General features: G+C 39.5%; 2 protein-coding genes across 2 annotated transcripts; both read right to left on the bottom strand.

The window, feature by feature from the left end:
• Positions 1–83: 83 nt before the first annotated feature.
• Positions 84–2,661, bottom strand: mrps2 (mitochondrial ribosomal protein S2). Its single transcript, XM_063480589.1, has 4 exons — positions 2,551–2,661; positions 2,159–2,275; positions 1,940–2,060; positions 84–1,211 (listed from the first exon to the last, which is right to left on the bottom strand). Exons 1-4 carry the CDS (start codon positions 2,573–2,575, stop codon positions 665–667), a joined length of 810 nt encoding a protein of 269 aa, XP_063336659.1. The 5' UTR covers positions 2,576–2,661; the 3' UTR covers positions 84–664.
• A 329-nt stretch (positions 2,662–2,990) lies between these two features.
• On the bottom strand, positions 2,991–13,191 carry ppp1r26 (protein phosphatase 1, regulatory subunit 26). The gene is made up of 4 exons (XM_063478181.1): positions 12,885–13,191; positions 5,788–9,119; positions 3,562–3,676; positions 2,991–3,443 (listed from the first exon to the last, which is right to left on the bottom strand). The coding sequence occupies exons 2-4, from the start codon at positions 9,048–9,050 to the stop codon at positions 3,219–3,221; spliced, it is 3,603 nt and encodes a 1,200-aa protein (XP_063334251.1). The 5' UTR covers positions 9,051–9,119; positions 12,885–13,191; the 3' UTR covers positions 2,991–3,218.
• Between the last annotated feature and the right edge of the window lie 9,286 nt (positions 13,192–22,477).

Genomic DNA, 22,477 nt, shown 5'->3' with positions numbered 1-22,477 from the left:
CTGATGAGCTACACATTAAAGACTCAAGGCTTCAGATTATTTCATTCAATATCCATATATACATTTATTTTTTTTTTAAATGATGCTGCATCCCTCCAGTGTATGTATATATGTATTAGTCCTTGTTTCATTTCTAACTAGATGAACAGACATTACTTCAGTGTACTTTCAGAAACTGCTTTTAATTAATGTTCATGTGTAGTTCATAGGTTGCTTATGTTATGCATCATTTGGCTGACTTTCTGCAGAGGTATTTTTGTTTACAGAAACATATTTCATGGCCTAAACACTTACATAGACCGCAACAGAGCAAATACAGTTGTGACAATGACTCAGATACTTTTCTTTCAGTCTGCAACTGCAAATGATCATCACTCTCCCACGCCAGGATTTCAATAATGGATCACCACTTTGTTATTTCACGGATTTACAGCTGTGATATTCACATAAATTTGCTCCAATGTGAACTTTGAGCCATATTTTACTGACTTTTAAACCAGATGTTTTCCAAGTGCAGATGTGTAATGGAAGGAGGAAGCCAAAATTTATTATAAATTTGTAGTGTATCAACATGAAACAGGATACACTACACAGTTGATGAGCTACAGATTAAAAGAATGTAGGCTTTTCAACGTCTCTTGTTTTTATTTTATTTAAGAGCATTTCATGAGGTCTGCGAGGTGGGCGCTGACAGACCATGAATGAGCTCCATCTGTTTCCTTCTGTCTTTGGCACGGTTGATGGTCATCTTAAACAAACGACAATAGAGCTCGACGGCAGCTGGAGTGTCGTCGTTCCCGGGCACGGGGTACGTCACCAGGCTGGGGTTGCAGTTTGAGTCTACCACACCCACTGTGGGAATGTTCATCTTGGCTGCGTCTCTGATGCCCACGTGCTGCTGAAAGACGTTGTTGAGAGTTGAAAGGAAAATGATGAGATCCGGTAGGCGGACTCCTGGGCCGTACTGGATGTTGGCGTTGGTGAGGAGGCCGCCCTGCCAGTACCGCGTGTGCGCATACTCTCCACAATCTTTGGCGGTGGTCTCCACCAGATGGCCAAACTGACGCCGCCTGCTGACAAACAGGATGATGCCGCCGCGATATGCTATGTGGGCGGTGAAGTTGAGGGCTAGCTGAAGGTGCTCCATAGTCTGGTCCAGATCGATAATGTCATGATCCAAACGACAGCCGTAGAGATACGGCTCCATGAGCCTAGAAACACGGAATTACAATTCAGAAAAATGTCACTTGAATCACTACTGCTGAATAAAGTAACATAGCTCTAATGATCGAACAAGTAACCAAAACATTTCCTGCTGCTGGAGCTTTCTGTTAGAAGCATTTAATGACAATAGGTTAGTTATGGAATAGTTAAAAATAAATGCCATCTGTATTAAAACAAGTTTGTATCGCTTCCTCCTGTGTTCTAGGACCTGTGGTATCTATGCTTGCTGTTACCACTAATAACCAGAAGTGTTACCAAACAGAAACTTCCAATTTAATAAAGAGGGGTTTAAAGCATGAAGATTTATGGCATCTTTTTAAAAAATTTTTTATTAATAACTCCCCACTTTTTATCCACAGAAGACTACCACTAGGAGTTCTGGGCAAATGACACTGTTCAAACTTAAAAAGTTATACTTTATTCAGCCATTGCAGGATATGCAGACAGAGTAAGCAATAGACAGAAGGTCTAAAATCTAACATGTGCCAAGTAGTGACTGAACAAGCCTCTATCATGTGAGATTAGTTTCACATGTTGGGAATACCTAAACCCCACAGGAAGAAAAAAAAAAATCCCCAAAAACACTAAGGTAGAAGTTATAAAGCCTTGACCCTCAAAGAAAGACGTGTCTCCAGCTTATTTAAATACAGACTACAAACAACTTGTAAATATACGGGGGTGCAGCGCACTAAAACTAAATAAATATCACACCAACCTGTGCCTGCAACCTTTTTTGTGACCAAGATGCACTCTGGCGTCGAACAAGTCTTTCAAGGAGAAAAGCTCAGCCACACGGAAAAAGTCTGCTTTCTCGAGGGGCTGGTTTAATATTTTTTCTGTTAATAAGAAAAACAACAACAACAAATGATAAGTAGTAACATAAATAAAATTCTTGAAAAAACAAGTGTTAATGCCCTTGCGTTATATAGCTCACCTGTAACATCGTCAGCCTGGGGTGGAGGTGGCTTCGCAGACGGTGCTGTCACATAGTGATGTCCACCACACGGGGATGCTACTGTGGCAGCCCGTGAGTATCGGAACCCTAAAAGGCCTAAATATGAAACAAATGTTAAAACATCGGTAGTTAACTATCATGAAGCGAATAATGCTTGCCAATAACCTAGCGCAGCCGTTTAATTATTGCCATTAATTGTAATAGAGCATTTAGCTGTGGGCTAACATGCTAAACTGTAGCGTAGCGTACACGAAACTCAAAACTAAACGCAGAAATAAACACAAGGTAAAATGTTGGTTTGGCTCTAAATCTTCTGAATATTTTCCTTGAACTATTTTCTAAATAAAAAACTGTAAACTGTTTTCAATTACCTCTCGTAAGTGCCCGGACAGCCATGCTTGCAGAACCATGGAAGGTCAGCAAACTGCGACTGCGCAATTGTAGTTCACAGAATGCCGTAAAGTAGACGCTTGTCGTGATGTGCTTGTGTAAAAACTACAACACCCATTAACCCACCTTTTCTCGGCTCAACTTTATTGAAAGAGTTGGAGCGTCACAGACAGTACCGTTCTTGTGTTATTTAGCTATGAAACGTATTCAAGTACATAAGCCAATGTTAGTTGTAAGAAGAAAAACTGTTAATATAGAACAAATGTTTGTAAATATACTTCTAACAAAAAACAACAGTGGCATCATGAGGATGAGAACGAATATATGGTACCTCAAACAATATAACCCCAAATCAAATTTACTGTGCATTAGAGAAAAAATAGAAAATTCAGCTAAGATAAATGCTGAAATACTCAAGGTATCCCTGAATTCAGGATCCATATTTAATCCAAAATTAAAATGTAATGCCCTTAGTATTGTTATAGAACTTACCAAAACTTCACATACTTACTAAATGCTTTAAAAAACAAAACAAAACAACAACAACTGCAATACATAAACACTTGGGTCCATAATAGTTTTTCAACAATCCATACACACTCTAACAGCAGGGAGCACCTAGGTGCATCTTTAAAAGCCAGCTTTTATCTCACTGTGTGCTGAGCTTGCTGAGCACATCCAGTTTCCTGCAAAAACCAAACAAACAAGGAAACTCAAGTTGCAGATGAGTTTTCTTTGCGTTTGATTGTTCACTGTTGAGACAAAACCATTTGGGTGCGATCACATACCCGTTTACTGGAACAAACTGAAGTTTCCTTTTGACGTGCTGCACAGCCTTGCCGTGCACAGAAGAGTTAATGAGGGAAGTTTTCCCCTGCAAGCATTGCATAATACACACTTCACACTGTGGATTTGAACTTTTTTACAAAGAACTGATATCATGATGTTTGTGACTGACAAACAAACGCTGCCGTGTTTCCACATAATTGTACCTTCTTGCACTTTTCAGCCAAGTATCTCCTGTTGAACATGCTGCCTCTCTCCTCTGAGGTAAGAGCTATGCAAGGCCTGAAGGTAATGCCGGGATCAATGGCACTGGATAAAGACCTGGTCAAGGCAGAGTAGGATATGCGTCAGACTACTTCTGCAGTAATCTTTAATAATTTCGTAAATTATAAAATTTAAGTCAAGAGGCCCACTGTTGCTCAGATTCCAATCTTTATTACACAGATGCACTTAAAAGACATGGCAAACATTTCTGTCATCAGAAAGAGTAAAGTAAAGAAGGAGAAGAGAAAAAGAAAAAAACACTTCTTACAAAATATTTACAGAAAAACTGGATATGCACAGCATGTTCAGTAATGCCTTTTTTATTTCATAAAGAAAAATAAATAGCCTTTTTTCAAACGGGAAATCCAGGAAAACTTTAACATGACAAAAAACAAAACAAAACAAGCCACACAAAATATCAACTTTAGCAAGACAGTGAGGGGGAAATGTGGTACTTATGGAATCTGGAGCAAGACTTTATCCGAGACTACTAGAACATCTATCACCAGCAACTCGGCTTTAAATTTTCTTTCATGAAAATCAATTATAGAACAGACAAAGACAAGAAGAGTGCTGCGTGTGAAAAGCAAAAGGTTGGTGGTAACTTGGTTCCTGTACCCATGATATTTATCTTAAAAATCCCCCCCCCCCCCCCCCCCCCCCCCCCAAAAAAAAAGTGGCTCACAAGAGTCAAAGTAATAATTGAAACATAGTGGCTGTTTCTGCTTTATATTCAAAAAGTAGAAACTGACTGAAATGACCATCGTTCAGAGCGCACAGAATTAGTCTGAGGAAAGGGATTAAAAGAATAAAACAAATGAGAGAAGGAGAAAAGAAAGGAAGGAGACTTTTCAAGGTGGTGCTGACAGTATAAAAACACTCTTGCTGCACGTGAGTGAAAAGGTTGTGAAAGTGTCAAAAGATCTAATGATATACACTGTGCAGAGTGCAGTACATGCTGGACAAAGTAAATTGTGTCATTGCAGACACAGATGAGAAAATTGAGAGGAGTATCTCAGATTTCCTTGTGATAAACCAAAAAGCTCACTTACTTTGTATTTTAGTCTAAATATATTTTTAAGGTTTGTTTAAACAGTATTGAAATCTGATTGGTCTTTTTTTTTTTAATTAGATACACAATTATGCCCTTAATTTCATGTTAAAAATATTATTTGGGGCTACAACTAAAACTTATTTTCAGTACTGACTGATCAGCTCAGGTAAAGTGATTCTATTTGACATTGAAGAGGAAAAAAACCCACTTACCTAACACACAAAGAAATAAAATGCAGTAAATAACCCTATTTTATAAAGTTTTGGCATTTTTTGCTCGAAAAACGATTGTTTGGGGGTTTTGTCTCACTTATGTTTTCACCCTAACCACTGCACCCAGAAGTTTAACTTTGTGCCATTTTGATTTGCTGCACACGTAAAATAAATGAAAACCATAATCTAGGCAGTGATGGAAACCTACTACAATAAATAAGAATGCACAGTGAGATTTCAAACCAATACCAGGACCACTGTTTAAAAAGACAATCTAACCAGTGTCCAGGATTTTTTTTTAAACAGTTTATACAAACCTGATGAGACACAAACAATAATCACTGACCAATGCCATCTGTGTCATTTGATTTGTACTGGCTGATCCAATGGTACATCCCTAAATTTGATGTTGGAAATTACTTTTAAAGTCTTAGTAAGGTAACTAATGTAACTATTCAGGGCTCTGGGTTTCCTACTGGAAGATGGGAAAAGATGCAACCTAATTTTAAACATTTTGGACTCAAACCTAAATCTTTATTCTGCCAAACTGAGACTTCTTTTCCTTGTCACGTCTTCTTTTTTGTTTTTTAGCAAAAATATTTAGGAACATGTAATTTTCTACCGCTCATTCGTTTCTGCACCAAAGTGTCACTGTATTGCTTTTCAAACGATCAACGACAGATAACTTATGAGCACATATAAAGTTTTCATTGTGGTTCCACAACTGCGAAATTGTACAAATACATAAAAAAATGTCTGTTTTATGATAAAAAAAATATCAATAAACATTCCCTTATAAATCAATGAGCTCGATCAGAATCTATAATATTTAACAGGGCACCATTGGAGAAATCAGAAAATGATGACACTATGGTTTATAGTGGTCAAAGAAAAATACTTACAATGTGGAAAAGCCCTGCTTCTTTTCTGGATTTCTCTTCTGGTCTGATTCACAATCTGTCTCATCTATAAACTCTTCCTCTTTTCTTCCTAGATGCACTTCTTTATTATCTATCTTTATGCCCTCGCCTTCGCTCTTCTTCTCCCTTAGTAAGTTTGCTCTCTCCTTAACCTCGCTTCTTTCCCTGCATTGAACCTGGACGTGATTTGTCCTATTAGCTTCCAGTTCCACAAACACACTCTTGTCCTTGGGCATATGCACCGTACTCTCCTTCTCCCCTTCGATGGAGCACTGGGACCTCTGGCCGGCGGGTAGATCCCGTGTAAAGGACATCCTCGGATGCTGTCTGGCAGCAGAAAAAAAATTCAAAACAGGAGATGTGAATGTAGTATTTCCAGCAGTGTCTTTAGAACAGGGGAATGGTGATTTACTGGTCCTTGCAGAGGACCAAACAGTAACAGGAGTCTGTAATTTGTGGCCCATTCCTCCACTCTGATGTGTTACCGAGCCACCCTCGCTGATTTCAGATGAGGTGATGTGGAACGGAGTCCGACTGAGAGTCCTCGTGTCGTGAGTAGGTAGTCCGAGGCTCTGGCGCCATTTGATTGCCTCTGAGCGAGAATGAGCGACGCTAGGACTCAAAATTGGTCGAGCCCTCTTCGTCTGTGAGGTGGCGTTGTAGACATCACCTTTATCAATATAGGGTCTCCTTTGCTCAGTTCTAGCTGCCCCTGCCCCATCTGCTGGTTCCAAAAGACTGGGACTGCAGGATTGGGCTGAGGGATGTGATTGTGCACCGACCGCAGAGATGTCTGGAATAACAGTCTGTGGTGTCTGAAGTCTATTATGAGCTGGACTACTAATATGAGACTTTTCAGAGAGAGGACTGATACTTTTTGTTGGAATCTCAGCCAGCTGATTTTCCTGTTTAATGTCCTTATCTTGAAATGAGCTACAAATAGTGACAGTACCATTCCTGGCTATATCTCCATCTTTAATTTTGTCTGCGGTAGAAACCTTGGCCTTTTCAGCCAGAAATCTTCGGATCTCTTGCTCAATGCTGTCGTCGCTGTCTACTGAGCTGCTGTCTTCCTTAATCTGAGGCGCGGCTTCCGCAGTGTGCACAAACTGGATGTCTGGACGCTCAGCTCCCTTCAGGATCTCCGTTTCACCTTCATGCAGCTCATGCTTCTTACTTTTATAAACTTGCTTATGTTGTGAAATGCTCTTTTTCCCCAGCCCAGGCTTGTCTTTCTTACTTTTCTGCACCTTTTTCAAAGCACTACACTTGGAAAGAGAGTCAATGTGTAACTTTTTGGTCTGAAATGCATTTCCTAACAGCGGGTCTTCGTCTTTGAGGCACTTCCTTGATTTCCGCTTTAAGTCTCTCATCTTTTTCTTTGATTTCTTTTTCGTTTTCAGAAGGTCTTTTATCGCCGTGTCTAGGTCCTCATCGCTGTCAAGAGAGCTGCTTTTGTCTCCACTTTGGTCTGACTTGTGTAATCCAGTGGCAGGGTGTGTTTGACTTCTCTGGGGCAATGCCAAGAGCTTTGATTCTTTTGTATGGTCAGGTAAAGGCTTAGAGGCAGTTTCTTTAACGCTGTCCTCTGCCCCTGCCATGGTGGAAACACAAATGTTTTTCTCTTTGTGTTTTCTTCGTTGCTTTAAAGACAGTCTTGATGGTTTCTTTTCGATCTGTGGTTCATTTGCTTTTACCTTCTCCATTTCATTTGTACCCTGAGCGTCTTGAGTCACAGCAGAGGTGGGTGCCTGTTTGTGCATTTGGGCCTTCTGCTCGAGAAATTTCCTGATTTCTTGCTCAATCCCATCTTCACTATCGATGGAGCTGTCATTGCTTTCTTCACAGGGGCAGTTTTCAGGAAGAGAAGACTGGAAGGAAGATTCAGTGGTGACACAACCACTAAGGCCAACGCTATGATGGAAGGGCCCAGGCATGACAGTCTTTGAAATGTCCAGTATTGCCTCAGCACACATGAGCTCTGCAGTTGTATTGGCCTTTGGAGGGGCAGGGGTTGCCTGCTCCTTCAAACTCTCTACTTTATATGACAAAAATCCATTTTCTTTACATTTCAAGCTGTCTGAAACTGTAGGTTTGGGTATAGAAACAGATGGAGTAGGCTGGAAAGATTTCACTTCTTTTTCTGTTGTGCTCATCTTTTTCCTCAGCTTCTGCCTTTTGATGTTCTCTGCGCTTGTACTCGCAACATTGTGTATTATCGACTTACTGAAAGGTTTCTGCTTGTGCAGCAATGGCTTCAGAACGCTCTTCTCCTTGAGTTGTTCAAGCTGGTAGCAGCGAATAGCTTCTTCAATCCCGTCATCGCTACTCGAGTCAGACTCCTCTTTGAATGCACGTGGATCGAAAGCTTCTGCTGTGTTCTGTTGCTCCTTTTTCTCCATCTGATATCTCTGAATGGCCTCCTCGATGCCGTCGTCGCTACTGGAATCATTTGAGTCTTCCATCTTAGCCGTGACGGGGTAACTGACAGTTCTGTTGACGAGACTCACTGGTTTAGAGGGATTTCTTGCTTGCTCTTTTGAACACTCCAAACTTTTGTTTGTGCTTTTATTCAAATCGAAGTTCTTAACTATATTTTCATTTAGAGATGCCTTGTTTTTAATATACTTTTTTATAGGTATGACAGTGGGTACTGCTGGGGTCTCGACTTTGAGGCTTTTTGGAAAATTGCTACCTGCAATCAAGAATGCATCGCTGTTGCTGTGCTGTTTGGACACCTCGGGAATGGATGGGTTTCTTCTCTGAATTTTGGACGATGGGAGAAAAGTCGAGCACGGTTCTGCTTTGCGTTTGTGATCATCCTTTTCTTTCAGGTATTCCAGTATTGCCTCCTCGATTCCTCTGTCCACAGAATCGTCGCTATCCGAGTCACTGCTTTCACGGATGTTTGGGGAGGAAATGTCAGCGTGCAGGTTTTCAGTGGGGCTTTTAGTTTTGGACTTGACTCCCACATAAGAACCTGCTGCAACCTTGCAGACTTGGGGATGACCCTCCTGTCCTGATAGCACATTTCCCTCGATCTCGTCGCCCATCTCGAGTGAGGACTGGGTGCTCCTAAGACTCTCTATGATCATCTGGACCTTGTCTGAGATAGGTGTGCCTCTGGTGGACAACTCTGTGTCAGAGTCATTGAAGCAAACTGGAGGGCTATAGCCTCCAGGCGGGCCACATGTTCTCCATTCTGTTTGCGTCACTGCGACAGGAGGTACATTCATCAAGTACATTCTAGTGAAGTATGGTGAGGTCTTCGACCATTGGAGCGCAGCTGCCTCCGTTCAGTTACATTTTTCTCTCTGTAATGAAAAAAAAAAAAACACAGAAAGAAAAAATGTCACTAAAGTGATGATTATTAAGACTACAATTAGACTTCATCCAACCAAACTGCTGTTACTCAAATTTTACAGTCTGTAAGAGTTGAAAATCAGGTCCTTTATGTCCAATATTGCTATCATGTTTTATTGTAGCTTTAATACATACACACAGATAGCGTCAGATTACTTAAGCGTGGCTGAACCATGACAGCATGTCAAGAAAAATGCCAAACTGCTCATGATGGGATTAATCCGATAGTAGGCCAGATCATCTGAAGGGTCTTCTGTGATTGGTTGTTATTTTATGACCAAAGTAAGGCCCACTCTGCTGTTGTTATTACAGTTGTAGTGCTACAAATTACACTCTAACTGGGTCCAAGTGAACACTTAGAATAACCAGCGGCCAGTTGAGTCAAGTCCACTCGAATTGTTATCATTTAAGACTCATTCAGGCTGATGGCAACATGATGACAATCTGCCTGCATTCATTATTTGGAAAGCAATTATTTGCAACAATTTTGACAATTTATCTGAGAGTGATTGTTGTAAGTCCAAGTTAGACTGGAACTTTTTGTAGAATGGTTGCCTACTATCAGGCAATCTGTGCAATGGTATTGCAATCAAAAGTGGTCATGAGTATGCAACACCCTGAAGCTCTGGCAAACCATTTAGAAACCCCATGTTGAAATCGGTTGCAGTATATGAAAAATTCATTAAAAAATTCTTTTCTTTTTTTTGTATATGGAAGGAGGTTGCTGTCCTGTTTTACTGTGTGACTGAGCTATCAGCCTGCTCTGAATAGGAGGCAACTTTGTCAAATAAGTGTGTTGGAAGGTTTTTCAGGTGAGCCTGTAAAAATACATCACAGCCACACGTAACAAGCAATATCATGGCATATTGATTTCTTTCCCCTTACCACGAGTAATCAGCTAGTAGACACTGAGTTGAAAAAAAAAGTTTGATCTATTTTAAATGTGCATTTTTTCTGCTTTTTGTTATTTTTTGATAATTCAGGTGTTAAAGCTGTTGGGTGGACAAAGCAAACATTACGATGCCGTCACTTTAAGCACAGAGATTTTACAGACCACTTCTTCTCCTGGTACTGGTCTGGTACCACACATCATAGCTCGAAGGTTTCTGAAAATAATTTAGTCTACCCATCAACTGCAAAGCACTTTAAAAGCAAACACAAAGACCCCAACAAAACTGAGTCTACAGCTGACCCATTAAGCCACTGCACAGTGTTCTAAAATGCCTAGAGCATCATCAGTTGCTGGACAGAAAAACAACCAATTGCAATCGATCCAATCTTAGACCAACCCGAGTGGCATGTTCATCTATTTTAACAATTACCCCCCAAACCAGAATATTAAAAAAAAAGTTCAATATAAAACAGGCTGCAAAGATTTGATAATAATCCAGAGGCCACCATTTAATCAAGGCACATCCAGAGTGTAAGTGAAATGTTGGCAGCTGTGTTTTAATACTTCTGTGGCTCCCAATTACTGAATTCACTTCCTCAAATTAACAGCATGAAATTATTGTGTTTATCCAATTGCTCTCTGTTTCCTAAATACTTTCTAATTTATTTTCCATTCAATAATGGATGTTTTTTTCCCTACTCGTGTCGTTTTTTTTTGTACATTTGCAATGTAAAGAATGCTTGTCAAGACCAGTGTGTTGGATGGTTGTTTGGTTGATCCAATTTAATACAAGTTTGCTTGGCTAACGTTGTCTCAGGATAGTGGTGCATGAGATGAGTTGTCTTGTTGTCATTGTATTTTAATTTATTTAATAAACTATAGATACTTGGTAGGCTCCAATTCCCCCCCCCCCCCCCCCCCCCCCCCCCCCCAGCACCCTGATAAGGATAAGCTGAAGAGAATGGATGGATGGATATTTGGTGTCCCTGTATCAATACATCGCAAAAATATTGCAACACTATGCTACTAGTTACTTTACAGAAATATTTCCATTAGATCAAAGACCCTATGTGCTTATTAAAGTAGTAGTTCTCATCACTTTTGATGTGGGATCCTTTTTCCCTTTTCTTGTTTTACCAGGAATTACCTAGATGCTGGTTCTGGTCACATCAAAGCTATCTCGGTTGTTAGCGATAAATTTTCCTTTCTAAAATTTTTCTATTTTAAAGTGTCTCAAAAAATGTGTCCTAAAAACAGAAAACAGGCGGGTGTAGCTGACTTTTGTTCTCAAATGGCTATGGAAGTGCACTAAACTGCAGTTTCTGGAATGGCCACTTGAGGCTTGCTCCAAAAGGGAGTCAATTTTTGTAGAATGCACAGCTTTACAGCAGAAATAAACATCTGTATGACTTTGATCAGTATAGCAGTCTTTCACCACTCTTCATGCCGCATCTCTGTGGCATGCACATTTTTAGAACACTCATTGGTATTAAGGCTTAAAGTTAGGGTTGAGCCTGTTTTGAGTGACAGGTGAGTGTTATTTCATCTGGTTTAGGCTGGAGTGCACTAAAGGTCCCTCCATGAAGTCAGCTGTTGAATTTTTCTGGTGTGTACTTAGTGCATTAGAAATGCACCTTTCTAATTAAGCAAGGTATCTTAGGAAACTCCTTTGCTCTGATAGGGCGGTATCTGATCTGGACCTATCGTAAGTGTAGTACAGGTGTACTTACAATGAAGTTATGATGTTTTTGATATGTTACTTAAAGACATTACAGGTTGTTTGCATTCTGTTAAAGACGCAAACACGTTTGAGAGGACAGAGTATTAAAACTGACACACTAATAATCAGTGGTTGTCCGGACACCTGTCCGGTTCCACAGTTATAGGATGGGACCTTGGCCCTTCTATATATGGAGGGATAAACTAGGCTAAAACTAGAGATAAACGTTGCAGGGTCCCGCCACCATCAAGTAGCCTTCGGGCATCAACCTGCTGGATGAGTCGCGGAGCCCGAGCCTAGCCTGCTTGCACAAATTGGAAATCCGCCCTTCCAGCTCAGTCTGCAGCCTACAGGGGTGCACAGCCAGCCCCCCTATAGCCCAGCTACGAGGCTAAACTCTTAACCATCCCGATTAATGCGTTTAACTCGCTGAACCCGGTAGAAAGTACAAGTAACACTACGTAACCAGAATGGGTCAATAAATACGCGCCACTGAAAAAAAAGCCTATAAACCGAGCCAAATACGCCTCATAGCGGAGTCCTACGCCAACTTTGTTTCATGTATTATGTATACAAAGAAACTTTCGCCAGACATACCAACAATTCACGAACAACATTTTCCGTGTTACATAACTAAACGTGTCGTTGTCAGTATTTTCGCTACGGGACGGTTTCCTGGTTTCAGCAGACCAACCCCGGCTGTCCCCGTAACCCTATAGCGGCGCGGAGTGCACAGCTGCCCGGCTTGCATCGTTAGGAGACTCCGCAGAGCAACCATGTTTCTTCGCACCGGCCACGGTTGTCAAAACCCACGGCACTCGGTCCACAACCCGCTAGAACGTAAGTAATGCCACTAAGTGCGTTTAGACTGAGCAGAAACGCGACGTCTGGACGAGAAATGAAGGAAGCGGTGTGAAACATTGGGAGAGTTAAGCAGGGCTAGTCGGTGACTTGAAAGACACAAGCGGGCCTCCCGGCTGCTGCAGCCCCGGCATTTTCTCCGGCAAAGAAAGCCTTTGTACTGAGCCACAGCGTACACTCCTAGCCTCGGCTATCTTCACACAAATTGAGCCACAAGGCAGGCAATGTTCAAGTTTTACTCACCTGAATATGACACAAAACGAGAGTTACGGCGACAATATACACATTGCTGCGCTGGTTTAAGATGCTCGGAAAGCCGTCGCGGAGCTATTTCGGTGTCCGTCAGCAGCTAACACCGCGCCTGAAGCTTCTCGCCGTCGAGTCCCCCTCCGCTCCGACTGCCGGGCGGACAAGCTTCCTTAAACCGGAGTCCAACCAAGCATGGATCCATTCAAATAGGGTATGGGCTTTTCTCCCGGAAAATGTTTGCGCTTACATTTTATGTCTTGCTTCTATATTACACTGCAAAAACAATCGGTACGTCTAATATAACGATGGCGCATTTATAAAGTTAAACACTTTGCCGCCAGGAACCCTAAAGAAAATCTAGAGCATCACAGAGGATTAATACGCCTTCAAAGTTTTATCTCCTCAGACAACTCCCAGTCTGTGCTCCACACTGATATCAACTCTAGAGTTCTCAGGGTGGTATAATGCAGTTTTTAGTGGCATGTGTTTGTTTTACTTGACATGTAATCCATATTTTACACTTAAAAAAACTGTAATATTTGTATTACACTTATACTATATTTACTTTTTACATGAAAATTACATATAATGGTGGAAATGCATACGTCTTTTATTAGTATTATTATTATTTCTTGATCTTTTGAAGAGTCACGTGAACATAAACTAGCATGCATAGCTGTGGGACTAACTCAGTGGAGCTCTGATCTTGAATTTACCAGGGGGAGATGTAAAATTACTTTAAAAGGCACGTTTATACAGGGATCCTTATACAAACAAGCAAACGCAAAGTGGAAAAATAAATAGGGATGGACACCTCTCTAAACACTGATCAAAAGGTTTTCTGTCAAAAAGTCACATTGTGATTTAGACTTTTTTTTTTTTTTTTTTACAGCTCACAAAGCCCTCTTTCCGCTTTCAGAAGGAACACCGAAGGAAGAATGGGAGGAAAGCACAACTACTGGTGCTCAGCTTCTGCCAAGCTGACTCTTAAACCTCCTTTAGAGTGCTTAGATTTCCAGAAAGGTTGCACAATTACAAAATCCTAATCATCACTTCCTTAGGGGCCCACAAAGTAGAAAGTTTATACCATCTCATTACAGGAGTGCTAATGTTCTTTAATTTTAGATTGTTATAGCTTAGATTTAATTCCAGTTCTCATTCAAGGGTGGAAAAAAACAAACAAACAAAAAACCCATCGCTTTTAAAGTTAATCAATCAATCACAGCTTCTGGGCATTTGCCCTCTGCAAGGAAGCGCAATGTAATATGTTGGCCATGAGCGTTTCAAGCCCAAAACCTAAAGATAATAAGGCTACAATAAATGTTAACAATAGTGCTATAAATCTTCTCACTTTAGATGCAGATGCCTTTACGGTTTTTACATTGTATTTACTAATGTTTTCTCCAAGCTGTTGGTTATGTCATGCCTTTCATTCATATTATTAATGATCCTGTAATTCTATACCACTTTTTAGGTATACACGCTGGTGAAAATTTCCAGGTATCTGTCTTTTAGGAGTTCATTTGGTTAGCATTCTTCAGGTTTGCTTGCCATGACACTGTAATATTAATATGTGTGTATATATGTATATGTATATGTGTGTATATATATATATATATATATATATATATATATATATATATATATATATATCTAAAACAGTGTAATGTAATGCAGATACCTTCCTGCAACACGTAATGTTGAAAATACACTTTCCTATGTTCCACAGAGTAAGAAATTATTTCAAAAATATTTCCCCTTTGGCATTTTACTAGACTCTTCCAAGAAAGAATTGAGCTTTTTACCATCTATCGTTGTTTGCTTTCTCTGAACTTTCCACCCGATCCTCATCTTGTGTCTTGGCTTTTGGCTGGGACCAAGTTTTTATTACTCTCTTCCACTCACTTTTTAAAACTTTAAAATCAGTTTTCCTGAAGATATGGAAAAATATGTCTAAACAGGTCAAAATGACAGAGGTGCTGTTACACCAAAAGTCTTAAAAGTGGATGTTTTAATTAACATAAACACTGGTAGTTGAGTTTCTTATGATGAATACAGAATTCATTCTGTTTTGCACTGAAAGCTACACACAAAACATAGTGTATTTAATGTGTTTTACATTTTATATGTATCTGTATTCAATTTATTGTAATAATAGATCACAAACCCAACTAAAATACCAAATAAAAGAGGGTGGTACAGTAAACACAAACTACATTTGGTTAAATGAGAGAAATACAAGAAATAAAAGCAGTTGGATAAAATCAGTAGGGGTTCTCCAAAAAAAAAAAAAAATCTTAAAAAGAGATGTAAAAGATGTCACTGGCCCCATTTCCTGAGGCAGTTTATTCCATAGCTCCAGGGCTCTGGCAGGAAATTCTCTGTTACTTTTAGGTTTTAGGCTCTAGCCTCAGGACTCAGCCTTTGTATAGGCTCAGGTACTGTATATAGCAGAAGAGAGGCCATGAAAAGCCTTTAAAGTCAACTCTAATCTGTGGTCACTTAATGGATTTTTCATCAAGGCAGGTGAAGCTGGATGTATCAACAATCTAACCTCAGGTAGAGGGAGACATGGAAAATGCTGCCACCATCTTTTAGAGATCTTATTAGGTGATCAGAACAAACGGAGGCTACTACTGAGTGAGTACAGATAGTCAGGATAAGCTTTACTATTGTTCCCATAATACTAATGGAAAATTGGTTGAGTTCTTTTCTTACTCTTCTTCTCTCCCCAGTCAGCTAAACTCCTCAATACAAATGAGCACTGGCGAAAAAAAGAGGCCTTTGAAAGGTGCAGGTAATAATTAATGCACTTGAACATTTGCTGCCATTAGATATGAGTCAGTACATCTCACCAGAAGACGCGTTTTCATGTTAATTCAGTCAGGTTTGAAAATGTAAAATCTCTGACTGTGACTGCTCTATTGCCCTTTAAGAGTTGGAAATGGCTATGTGAAAAGAAGCACATTTGAAAAGTATTTTCTTCATTAGAGAGGCAAAGGCTTGTGGGACAATGAGAAAGTATTAGTGCTAGAAGATGTCATACTGTAACTACACAGCTCTGAGTAAGGCGTGCATATTAAAACACTCACTTTGCATAATTTTCCTGCAAAAAACGAATAAAAGAAGAAGCCATTTGAGTTGCTCCAGCGGTAATTGGGTCTATTGTCATGGAGGCACCTAGATTGGCACAAGAAGCAGCAGCATGTTGGTGTACAGCGCTGACCTTGAAATGCAGTTTGCCTGGCCGTGTGGTGGTTTCATCTGCATGCAAATGAGGAAGTGGGAAGCTAGTTCTCGATGTTAGTTGATAACTGAGACTGAGACAACGCCTCACTGAGAAAAGACGTCAGAGGGCCGTGCAAGTAGTTCAGACTCATTCATCTGATAATAAAACAAAAAGCCATGATGGAAAGACAAAAAAACCCCAAAACTGCCTCTTTGACTTTGCTTCTTGTTCTCTGTCTCTGCTCATTTTCCAAATTGCATTTTTAATGTGGATGCATTGCCACGTAGCAAGGAAAAAAAGAGGTTCAGCACCATGGACAGCAACTTGCTCACTCCTTAAACCCAGCCATGCCAATTCACCAAACTTGTAGAATGAAAATAAATAACAAAAGACAAAGGATTAATATGAGCAACAATCCAGGGGATTTTCATTGTGATACCTGTTAGTTAAAGGTTTTCCCTGCTCACCTGTAGCGGGTTGCCCTGAAGACTACGAAGACTAGAGCATTTACTTATTTGAAAAAAAGATTGTGAACTGAGGCAAGCAAACAGAAACCAACATTTAAATTCTTTATGCTCATTTGTATTTCTCTTTGTTGGCAGCTAGCCTGCTCTTTTTGCACGCTTTGCAATGCTTCATGTCTTGTTACAGACCAAAGGATGATCCAATGTGGCCACAGACCAAATGAACTGAGCAACTGTGCGGTTTATTTAATCTGGACTGCAAATCCATCACGTTCTCAAGGTGCACTATAAAAATAAAATGAGCAGTCATCCGTTTATGCAAATGATTAAGTGCAGATGATGTTTGAACTAAGTCTTTTTGGTCTTCTGTCTCTATCTGGGCTTCTTATTAAATTGAACCAGTGCTCACATATCCAGCAACTGTGATATTTTATTTGAATTAACTAGCTCTTAGTGTGGCATCTCACAAATGTGAACCCGCCTGCATTTGTTCAAACTTTCTCTGTGCTCGTTAGTGAGTAAGCCTGCGGGTGCTTATAAAAGTTGGAATGGATAACTTGAAGCCCACAGCTTGGCTGGATTATAGGGGTGAAAACAGGCAAGCAGAATATATAGGATGTGTTTTCTAAAATGGAACAATTGGTGCAGTTTATATTGCACTGGTATCTCCTGTGGGTCAATATGCCGATCTCCTTTGAAAAGGCAAATGCTGCTGTCCAGAAGTCACATTTTAAATGAGTGAATGCTATGAAAGTCATGACACTCTGCTTAAATATTTGGTTGTTTAAACATTCTGCAGACCTACTGTATACAAAGAATAAGAATCCCTCTTGAGGAGAGCTCATAGCTAGCAGAAATAATCGTTTCAGGTATGCCCTGCTTGCAAGACACTGATTGTAACCACAGTACATTGCAAAAGTCTTGAGCCATGCCTTATTCCTTTATATTTTGCCAGGAAAATAGGAAATCGGTGCAGTGACTTGTTGAAGCATTCAAACATCAATGGAAATACAGTACATGTATAATTCTAATGAGCCTGAAAGTTAATATTTGGTATGAGAACCTTTATTCTTCTTCACAGGCTGAACTCTCTCAGGCAAGTTTTCTTGTAAATTCATTAAGTAGTACTCAGGAATAGTTTTCCAGGTTTCTTGAAGGACATTTCAAACCCGTCTTTGGATGGTGGCCACCTTTTGTTCTGTTCTCTATCAAGATCATCCAACACTGCTTGAATAATGTTGGGATCTAGGGTGGGCAGTCCATGACTGATAGCGTTCCACTGGGTGTTTTTTAATCCAGGTAAGATTTTTCTGCATTGGCAGTGCGTTTTAGGTCATTGTCATGCTGAATAACTAAGCTGTTGCCAATCAGAAAGTTTCCAGATGGTTTTACATTGTGGATCAAAATCTCACCGTACTTTTGTCTATTTATAATTCCAACAATTTTGACAAGATCTCCAACAGCACTGGCAGCCCCAAACCATGACAGAGCCTCTATCGTGATTTACAGATGGCTGTAGACATTCCACCAAAAATCATTCCAAAAGACTTGTTTCCAATGATTAACAGTTATGCAGTAACTCCAAAAGCAATCTAAATCTAACAGTATTTTCATCTCCAGCTACTTGCAAATCACACATCATACACAAATTTTGCTCATCCTTTACTGTTACAACTTTATGTTAAAGCGAGTTTTATCTAATCTACCACCAGATGGCAGTGTGGACCTGTGTAAAAGTTCCACTAGACTCTGTGGTTTGTGCTTATTTACAGAGAGTAATTACTGTTTTATAGATGCATGACCTAAGGATAGATAAGATAAAACCGTCAAAAAAAAGAGAAATAAAAAAATAAATCTAGACTACAATATGTTTAGCCTAATGTTTCTTTCTATACCATGCAGTATTTGAGACACTATCTATCATTAGGACTGATGATGCACTTTTTTCCCATTTCTTACACACACACACACACACACACACACACACACACACACACACACACACACACACACACACACACACACAGGAAAGAAAAGAAAAGAAAAAATACTTGTTTTACATATATTAGTAATGACATCTGATTGACCTAATGCTTGCCTTAGCTGCTTACTCTAACCATCAACCATCAAAATATCCAATTTATATAAAAGATCCACAAGCAAAAACACAATATCCCAAATTAAATGATAAAAAAGCAGCATATTCTTTATGTTACACAAAGCGGATTTTGGGATTAAAATGTGTTCATATAACTCATAATCTTTCAAAAACATTCACATTTTTTTTAGAATTTGACTTGGAACCCTCAATGGAAATGTTTAGCTTTTAATAGCTCTCAAAATCCATGCTACAGGTGGCAGCAGAGAGCCACTGTGGGCACTTCTATTTGTACCATTGGAATGAGCAAAAAGGTAGTACTGTAATAGGATTAATTATAATTCAAAGTTCATTTTAATTTGTCTCTTCTCATTCTGAATCATCCCCTTAGAGGAGCTTGACAGCCTGAATGGATGGTTGATGTTTAACAGGCTAGAATTAAACTGATCTAGAGCTTGAAATGCCACTTGGCAGGGCCATTATTTTTTTCCTAATGTAGCTGTCAAGTAGCAGAAGTGCACATGTCTTGCTGACATGTGAATTCAGAGTCTGACAAATGGAGAGTGTGCAAGTTCAAAACATTTTTGCTAGCTTACATAGATAAGGCTAAGAGGTTCAGGGTGCCGGAAATACAAGTCATGATATTAGGAAAATGGACTAAGCAGTATCAATCAAATTCTTTTTTTAATCACTGTGCAGGTCATTGCAAGCAAGACCGACAATGGTACTATTATCAATAGAAAGAATCGGTGAATATAAATAAATTTATAGTACATGTGTGTATAAATATTTGCTCATATTGAGAGATAATGGTGTTTTCTACTCATCTTATTTAGTAATCGAATTGCCTGTGGAATAAAGCCAAGAATTCTGTTTGTTTTGCAAGCTGGAGATTTCCTCCTCCTGCAGGAGTCATCACAAACTCATTATGGGTAATCAATGAGGCCACACAATTTACCAAGAACTGTTCTCAGAATCTTTAATCTTTCCTCATAAATTTTGAATCCATGCAAAAATTCTTTGTGGCCTGTTTTATAAAATGTTAAAGGTATTCTTCGTTTAATCTTATAGGTGCGAAACACAAGATCTAATGCACCGTTGTACCATCAGTAACATCTCAGCGAACCCCCAAATACGCTTCAGACAGTTTCAAAATATTCATAAGCTTTCCCACCCTCAACAGTACGAGGAGACACTGGAAAAGAAAAAAGAGCGCTTGAGCCCGACACAGAGATACTTCACAGAGATGAGAAGCTTAGGAGTTTGGTAAGGAGAGGTTTTACAATGAGATGTAAAAAAGGATGAAGATGGTGTTCAAAGAGAAAGCCAAGACCCCAGCTGTGCCCCTGCTCCCACTCAGCACACATGTATGCACATATGCAACTCCGCCCACACACAAAGAGAGTGGGCCAGTGCTGCGTTTGTGTTTAAAGTGGCAGATTTTTGCCAACCAGATCCACCCGCAATGGTTCTTACAATATCCCAAAAGTGTTGAAACAGCAAAGATGTGAAATTCAATCTAAGAGGAAAAGACACCCAAACAATTTTCACAAATTTGTAATAGCGACGATATAAACTGGAAAACACTGTGACTGTCACATAAACCAGGTCAAACTAAATAATTAAATTTATATTTTCCAGTCAAGGTGAGGCACCTCATCAGTGCTTTTCAACACACAGCAAATTACATATTCAAGCAAAAAAAAATATTTTTATATATATATATTTTTGGCTGAACATGGAATTTATGCAGTTTCCAAAGACTTTAATAATAATGTTTCCATGCAGCTTACTTTCCCCTGGATGTATCTGTCACCACGGTGAATGTAAAGCCTCTCAGGAACAAAACAATGCATTAGCAACTCAGGTTTTGATGTGTACGATGATTCACTGGTTCTTTGATCTCTGACATCCTATTCATGTGAATGCTTCCAAACACTCACAGCAGGTGTGAAGCATGATGGCAAAGGGGATGTATCATGTTTTGGATAAAAAGGCAAACTGTCTCTTAAAGAATTTAGAAGGCTTTTTTCCTTTAACCATTTGCAGCTAGTATTTTGAGTTATTTTCTGTGGCAGCAGCAGATGCATTAGTACAAAAAATCCCAACATTATCAAGGAGCTAAATCTGATTAATTCAGCTCTGGGTTTGTGCCATGTTTAATTTGTTCTTGTATCCCACTCAGGGGAGAGTAGTGTTTGTCAGCATGTTTGCTATTGACCAACAAATGAACATGAGCAGTTATCCCATTGCGTTAGACTCTTCTGCTGTTGCAGCCTTTTCAGGTATTCAGTGCAGTACCCCTGTTTGATGTCATAAGTTTATGTCCTTGTGGTTTTTTTTGTTTTTTTCCTCCACAGTCGTTGGATAGTGATGATCTGCAATGTCATTCAGAGACCATGCTGCATAACCACTTTGATGATCCAGTAAAATGGTGAGTTTTCTGGCAGATTCTGTAGATTTGTTTTAAATTTAATTTATATATTTTAATATTTGTTCATTCATTTTACATTATTTACATCATGTAAATAATGTACATCATATTGTATGATCATGTACATACAATATGTACATCATCATACAATATGATGATGTACATATACAATATGATGATGTACATATGAGTTTTGGTTAGTTTTGAGTTACATATACTTATCATGTGCACCAGTTTCACTGAGAGGAGGCCGACCAAGGAAGAAGTCCAAGCTACAAAACCCACACCATCAAGCCTAACTGAAATTTTAAGATGCCTACATGGAAAAGCCAAATGTGTTTTGGAGAAAAGTTTTATTTTCAGATGAGACAAAGATTGAACTATTTTGTTACAAGAGGTTTTTGTTAAGAACAGTGTAACAAGCATGGTAGTAGCAGCATCATACTCTTCGGGTGTTCTGCTGGCAGTGGTACTGGTACACTGCACAAAGTGGATAGAATAATAAAGAAAGACTCCCTCCAAATTCTTCAACTTCACCTCAAATCAACAGCTAGATGGTTGAAACCTGACTGCGAATTGTGTTCCAAGGACAATGGTCCTAAACCCATATCAGAGCTGATTTTATAACAGGCTAACAGCTTTTAAAATAGACCTCTAATATCTTGATCTCAACCCTACTGAAAATTTGTGGACTATCCTTAAAAGCAGGTTTTTCGCCAGAACACCGACAAATCATATATCTGGCTATATTTATACTAGAAGCTTGTTGATGGCTACCAAAAGCGGTGCAAGTTGCTGTAGAACATTTAACCAAATATTACTAGGAGTGTATATAGATATTTGAGCCTTTATATGTACCAGTGGTTGCTGGCAGTTTCTGTGAAATCAATTGCTTTTTTCATGCTGGCAGTCACTACCATGAAATCGCAAGGAGTTGAAGTGACACCTTGCTATTGCTTTGATTGCTAGCTGGTTGTCACAGTTTCCAGCAATACTGACTTTTCTGTGAAATGTGTGATGCAAACCAGAGACGGAAACTGTTTGCCTTCAAAGCAAAAGTTGTCCCTTTTGAAATGTGTTATTTGCAGGAGTATGGCACAAATTTGACTTTGAGAGTGAATAGTCTCCATTTCTAGTTTGCATTGCTACAGCTTAGCGTTATTTACCTGGTTGGCACGGAGTCACCGCCTGGTCAGGGGGACTCAGGCCTTACACGATATTTACTCCTGTTTGTATGTTTGTATGTTTGTTTCTTTGTCCGCAAACTCCTTGTAGACCATTATCTGTTTAAGATAATGGTCTATTGTGTCATTGTGTAGCAACCACCTAGCATCAAGCTAAATTAACCCAATAATCTACCAA

The sequence above is a fragment of the Pelmatolapia mariae genome, linkage group LG7, assembly GCF_036321145.2.
Source record: "Pelmatolapia mariae isolate MD_Pm_ZW linkage group LG7, Pm_UMD_F_2, whole genome shotgun sequence".
NCBI classification, from domain to species: Eukaryota; Metazoa; Chordata; class Actinopteri; order Cichliformes; family Cichlidae; genus Pelmatolapia; species Pelmatolapia mariae.
Note: the sequence above shows the minus strand (reverse complement) of the source record. Positions and strands in the feature narration are given on the sequence as shown.

Bases quoted from the DNA above. Each gene is read 5' to 3' on its own strand.
- mrps2 (XM_063480589.1), bottom strand. From the start codon at position 2,575: ATGGCTGTCCGGGCACTTACGAGAG. The intron at 2,276-2,550 runs GTAATTGAAAAC...TTTCATATTTAG, and splicing joins TGTCCGGGCACTTACGAGAG to GCCTTTTAGGGTTCCGATAC. The intron at 2,061-2,158 runs GTGAGCTATATA...TCTTATTAACAG, and splicing joins CCAGGCTGACGATGTTACAG to AAAAAATATTAAACCAGCCC.
- ppp1r26 (XM_063478181.1), bottom strand. From the start codon at position 9,050: ATGTACTTGATGAATGTACCTCCTGTCGCAGTGACGCAAACAGAATGG. The intron at 3,677-5,787 runs GTAAGTATTTTT...TGCCTTGACCAG, and splicing joins AAGCAGGGCTTTTCCACATT to GTCTTTATCCAGTGCCATTG. The intron at 3,444-3,561 runs GTACAATTATGT...CAATGCTTGCAG, and splicing joins TGGCTGAAAAGTGCAAGAAG to GGGAAAACTTCCCTCATTAA.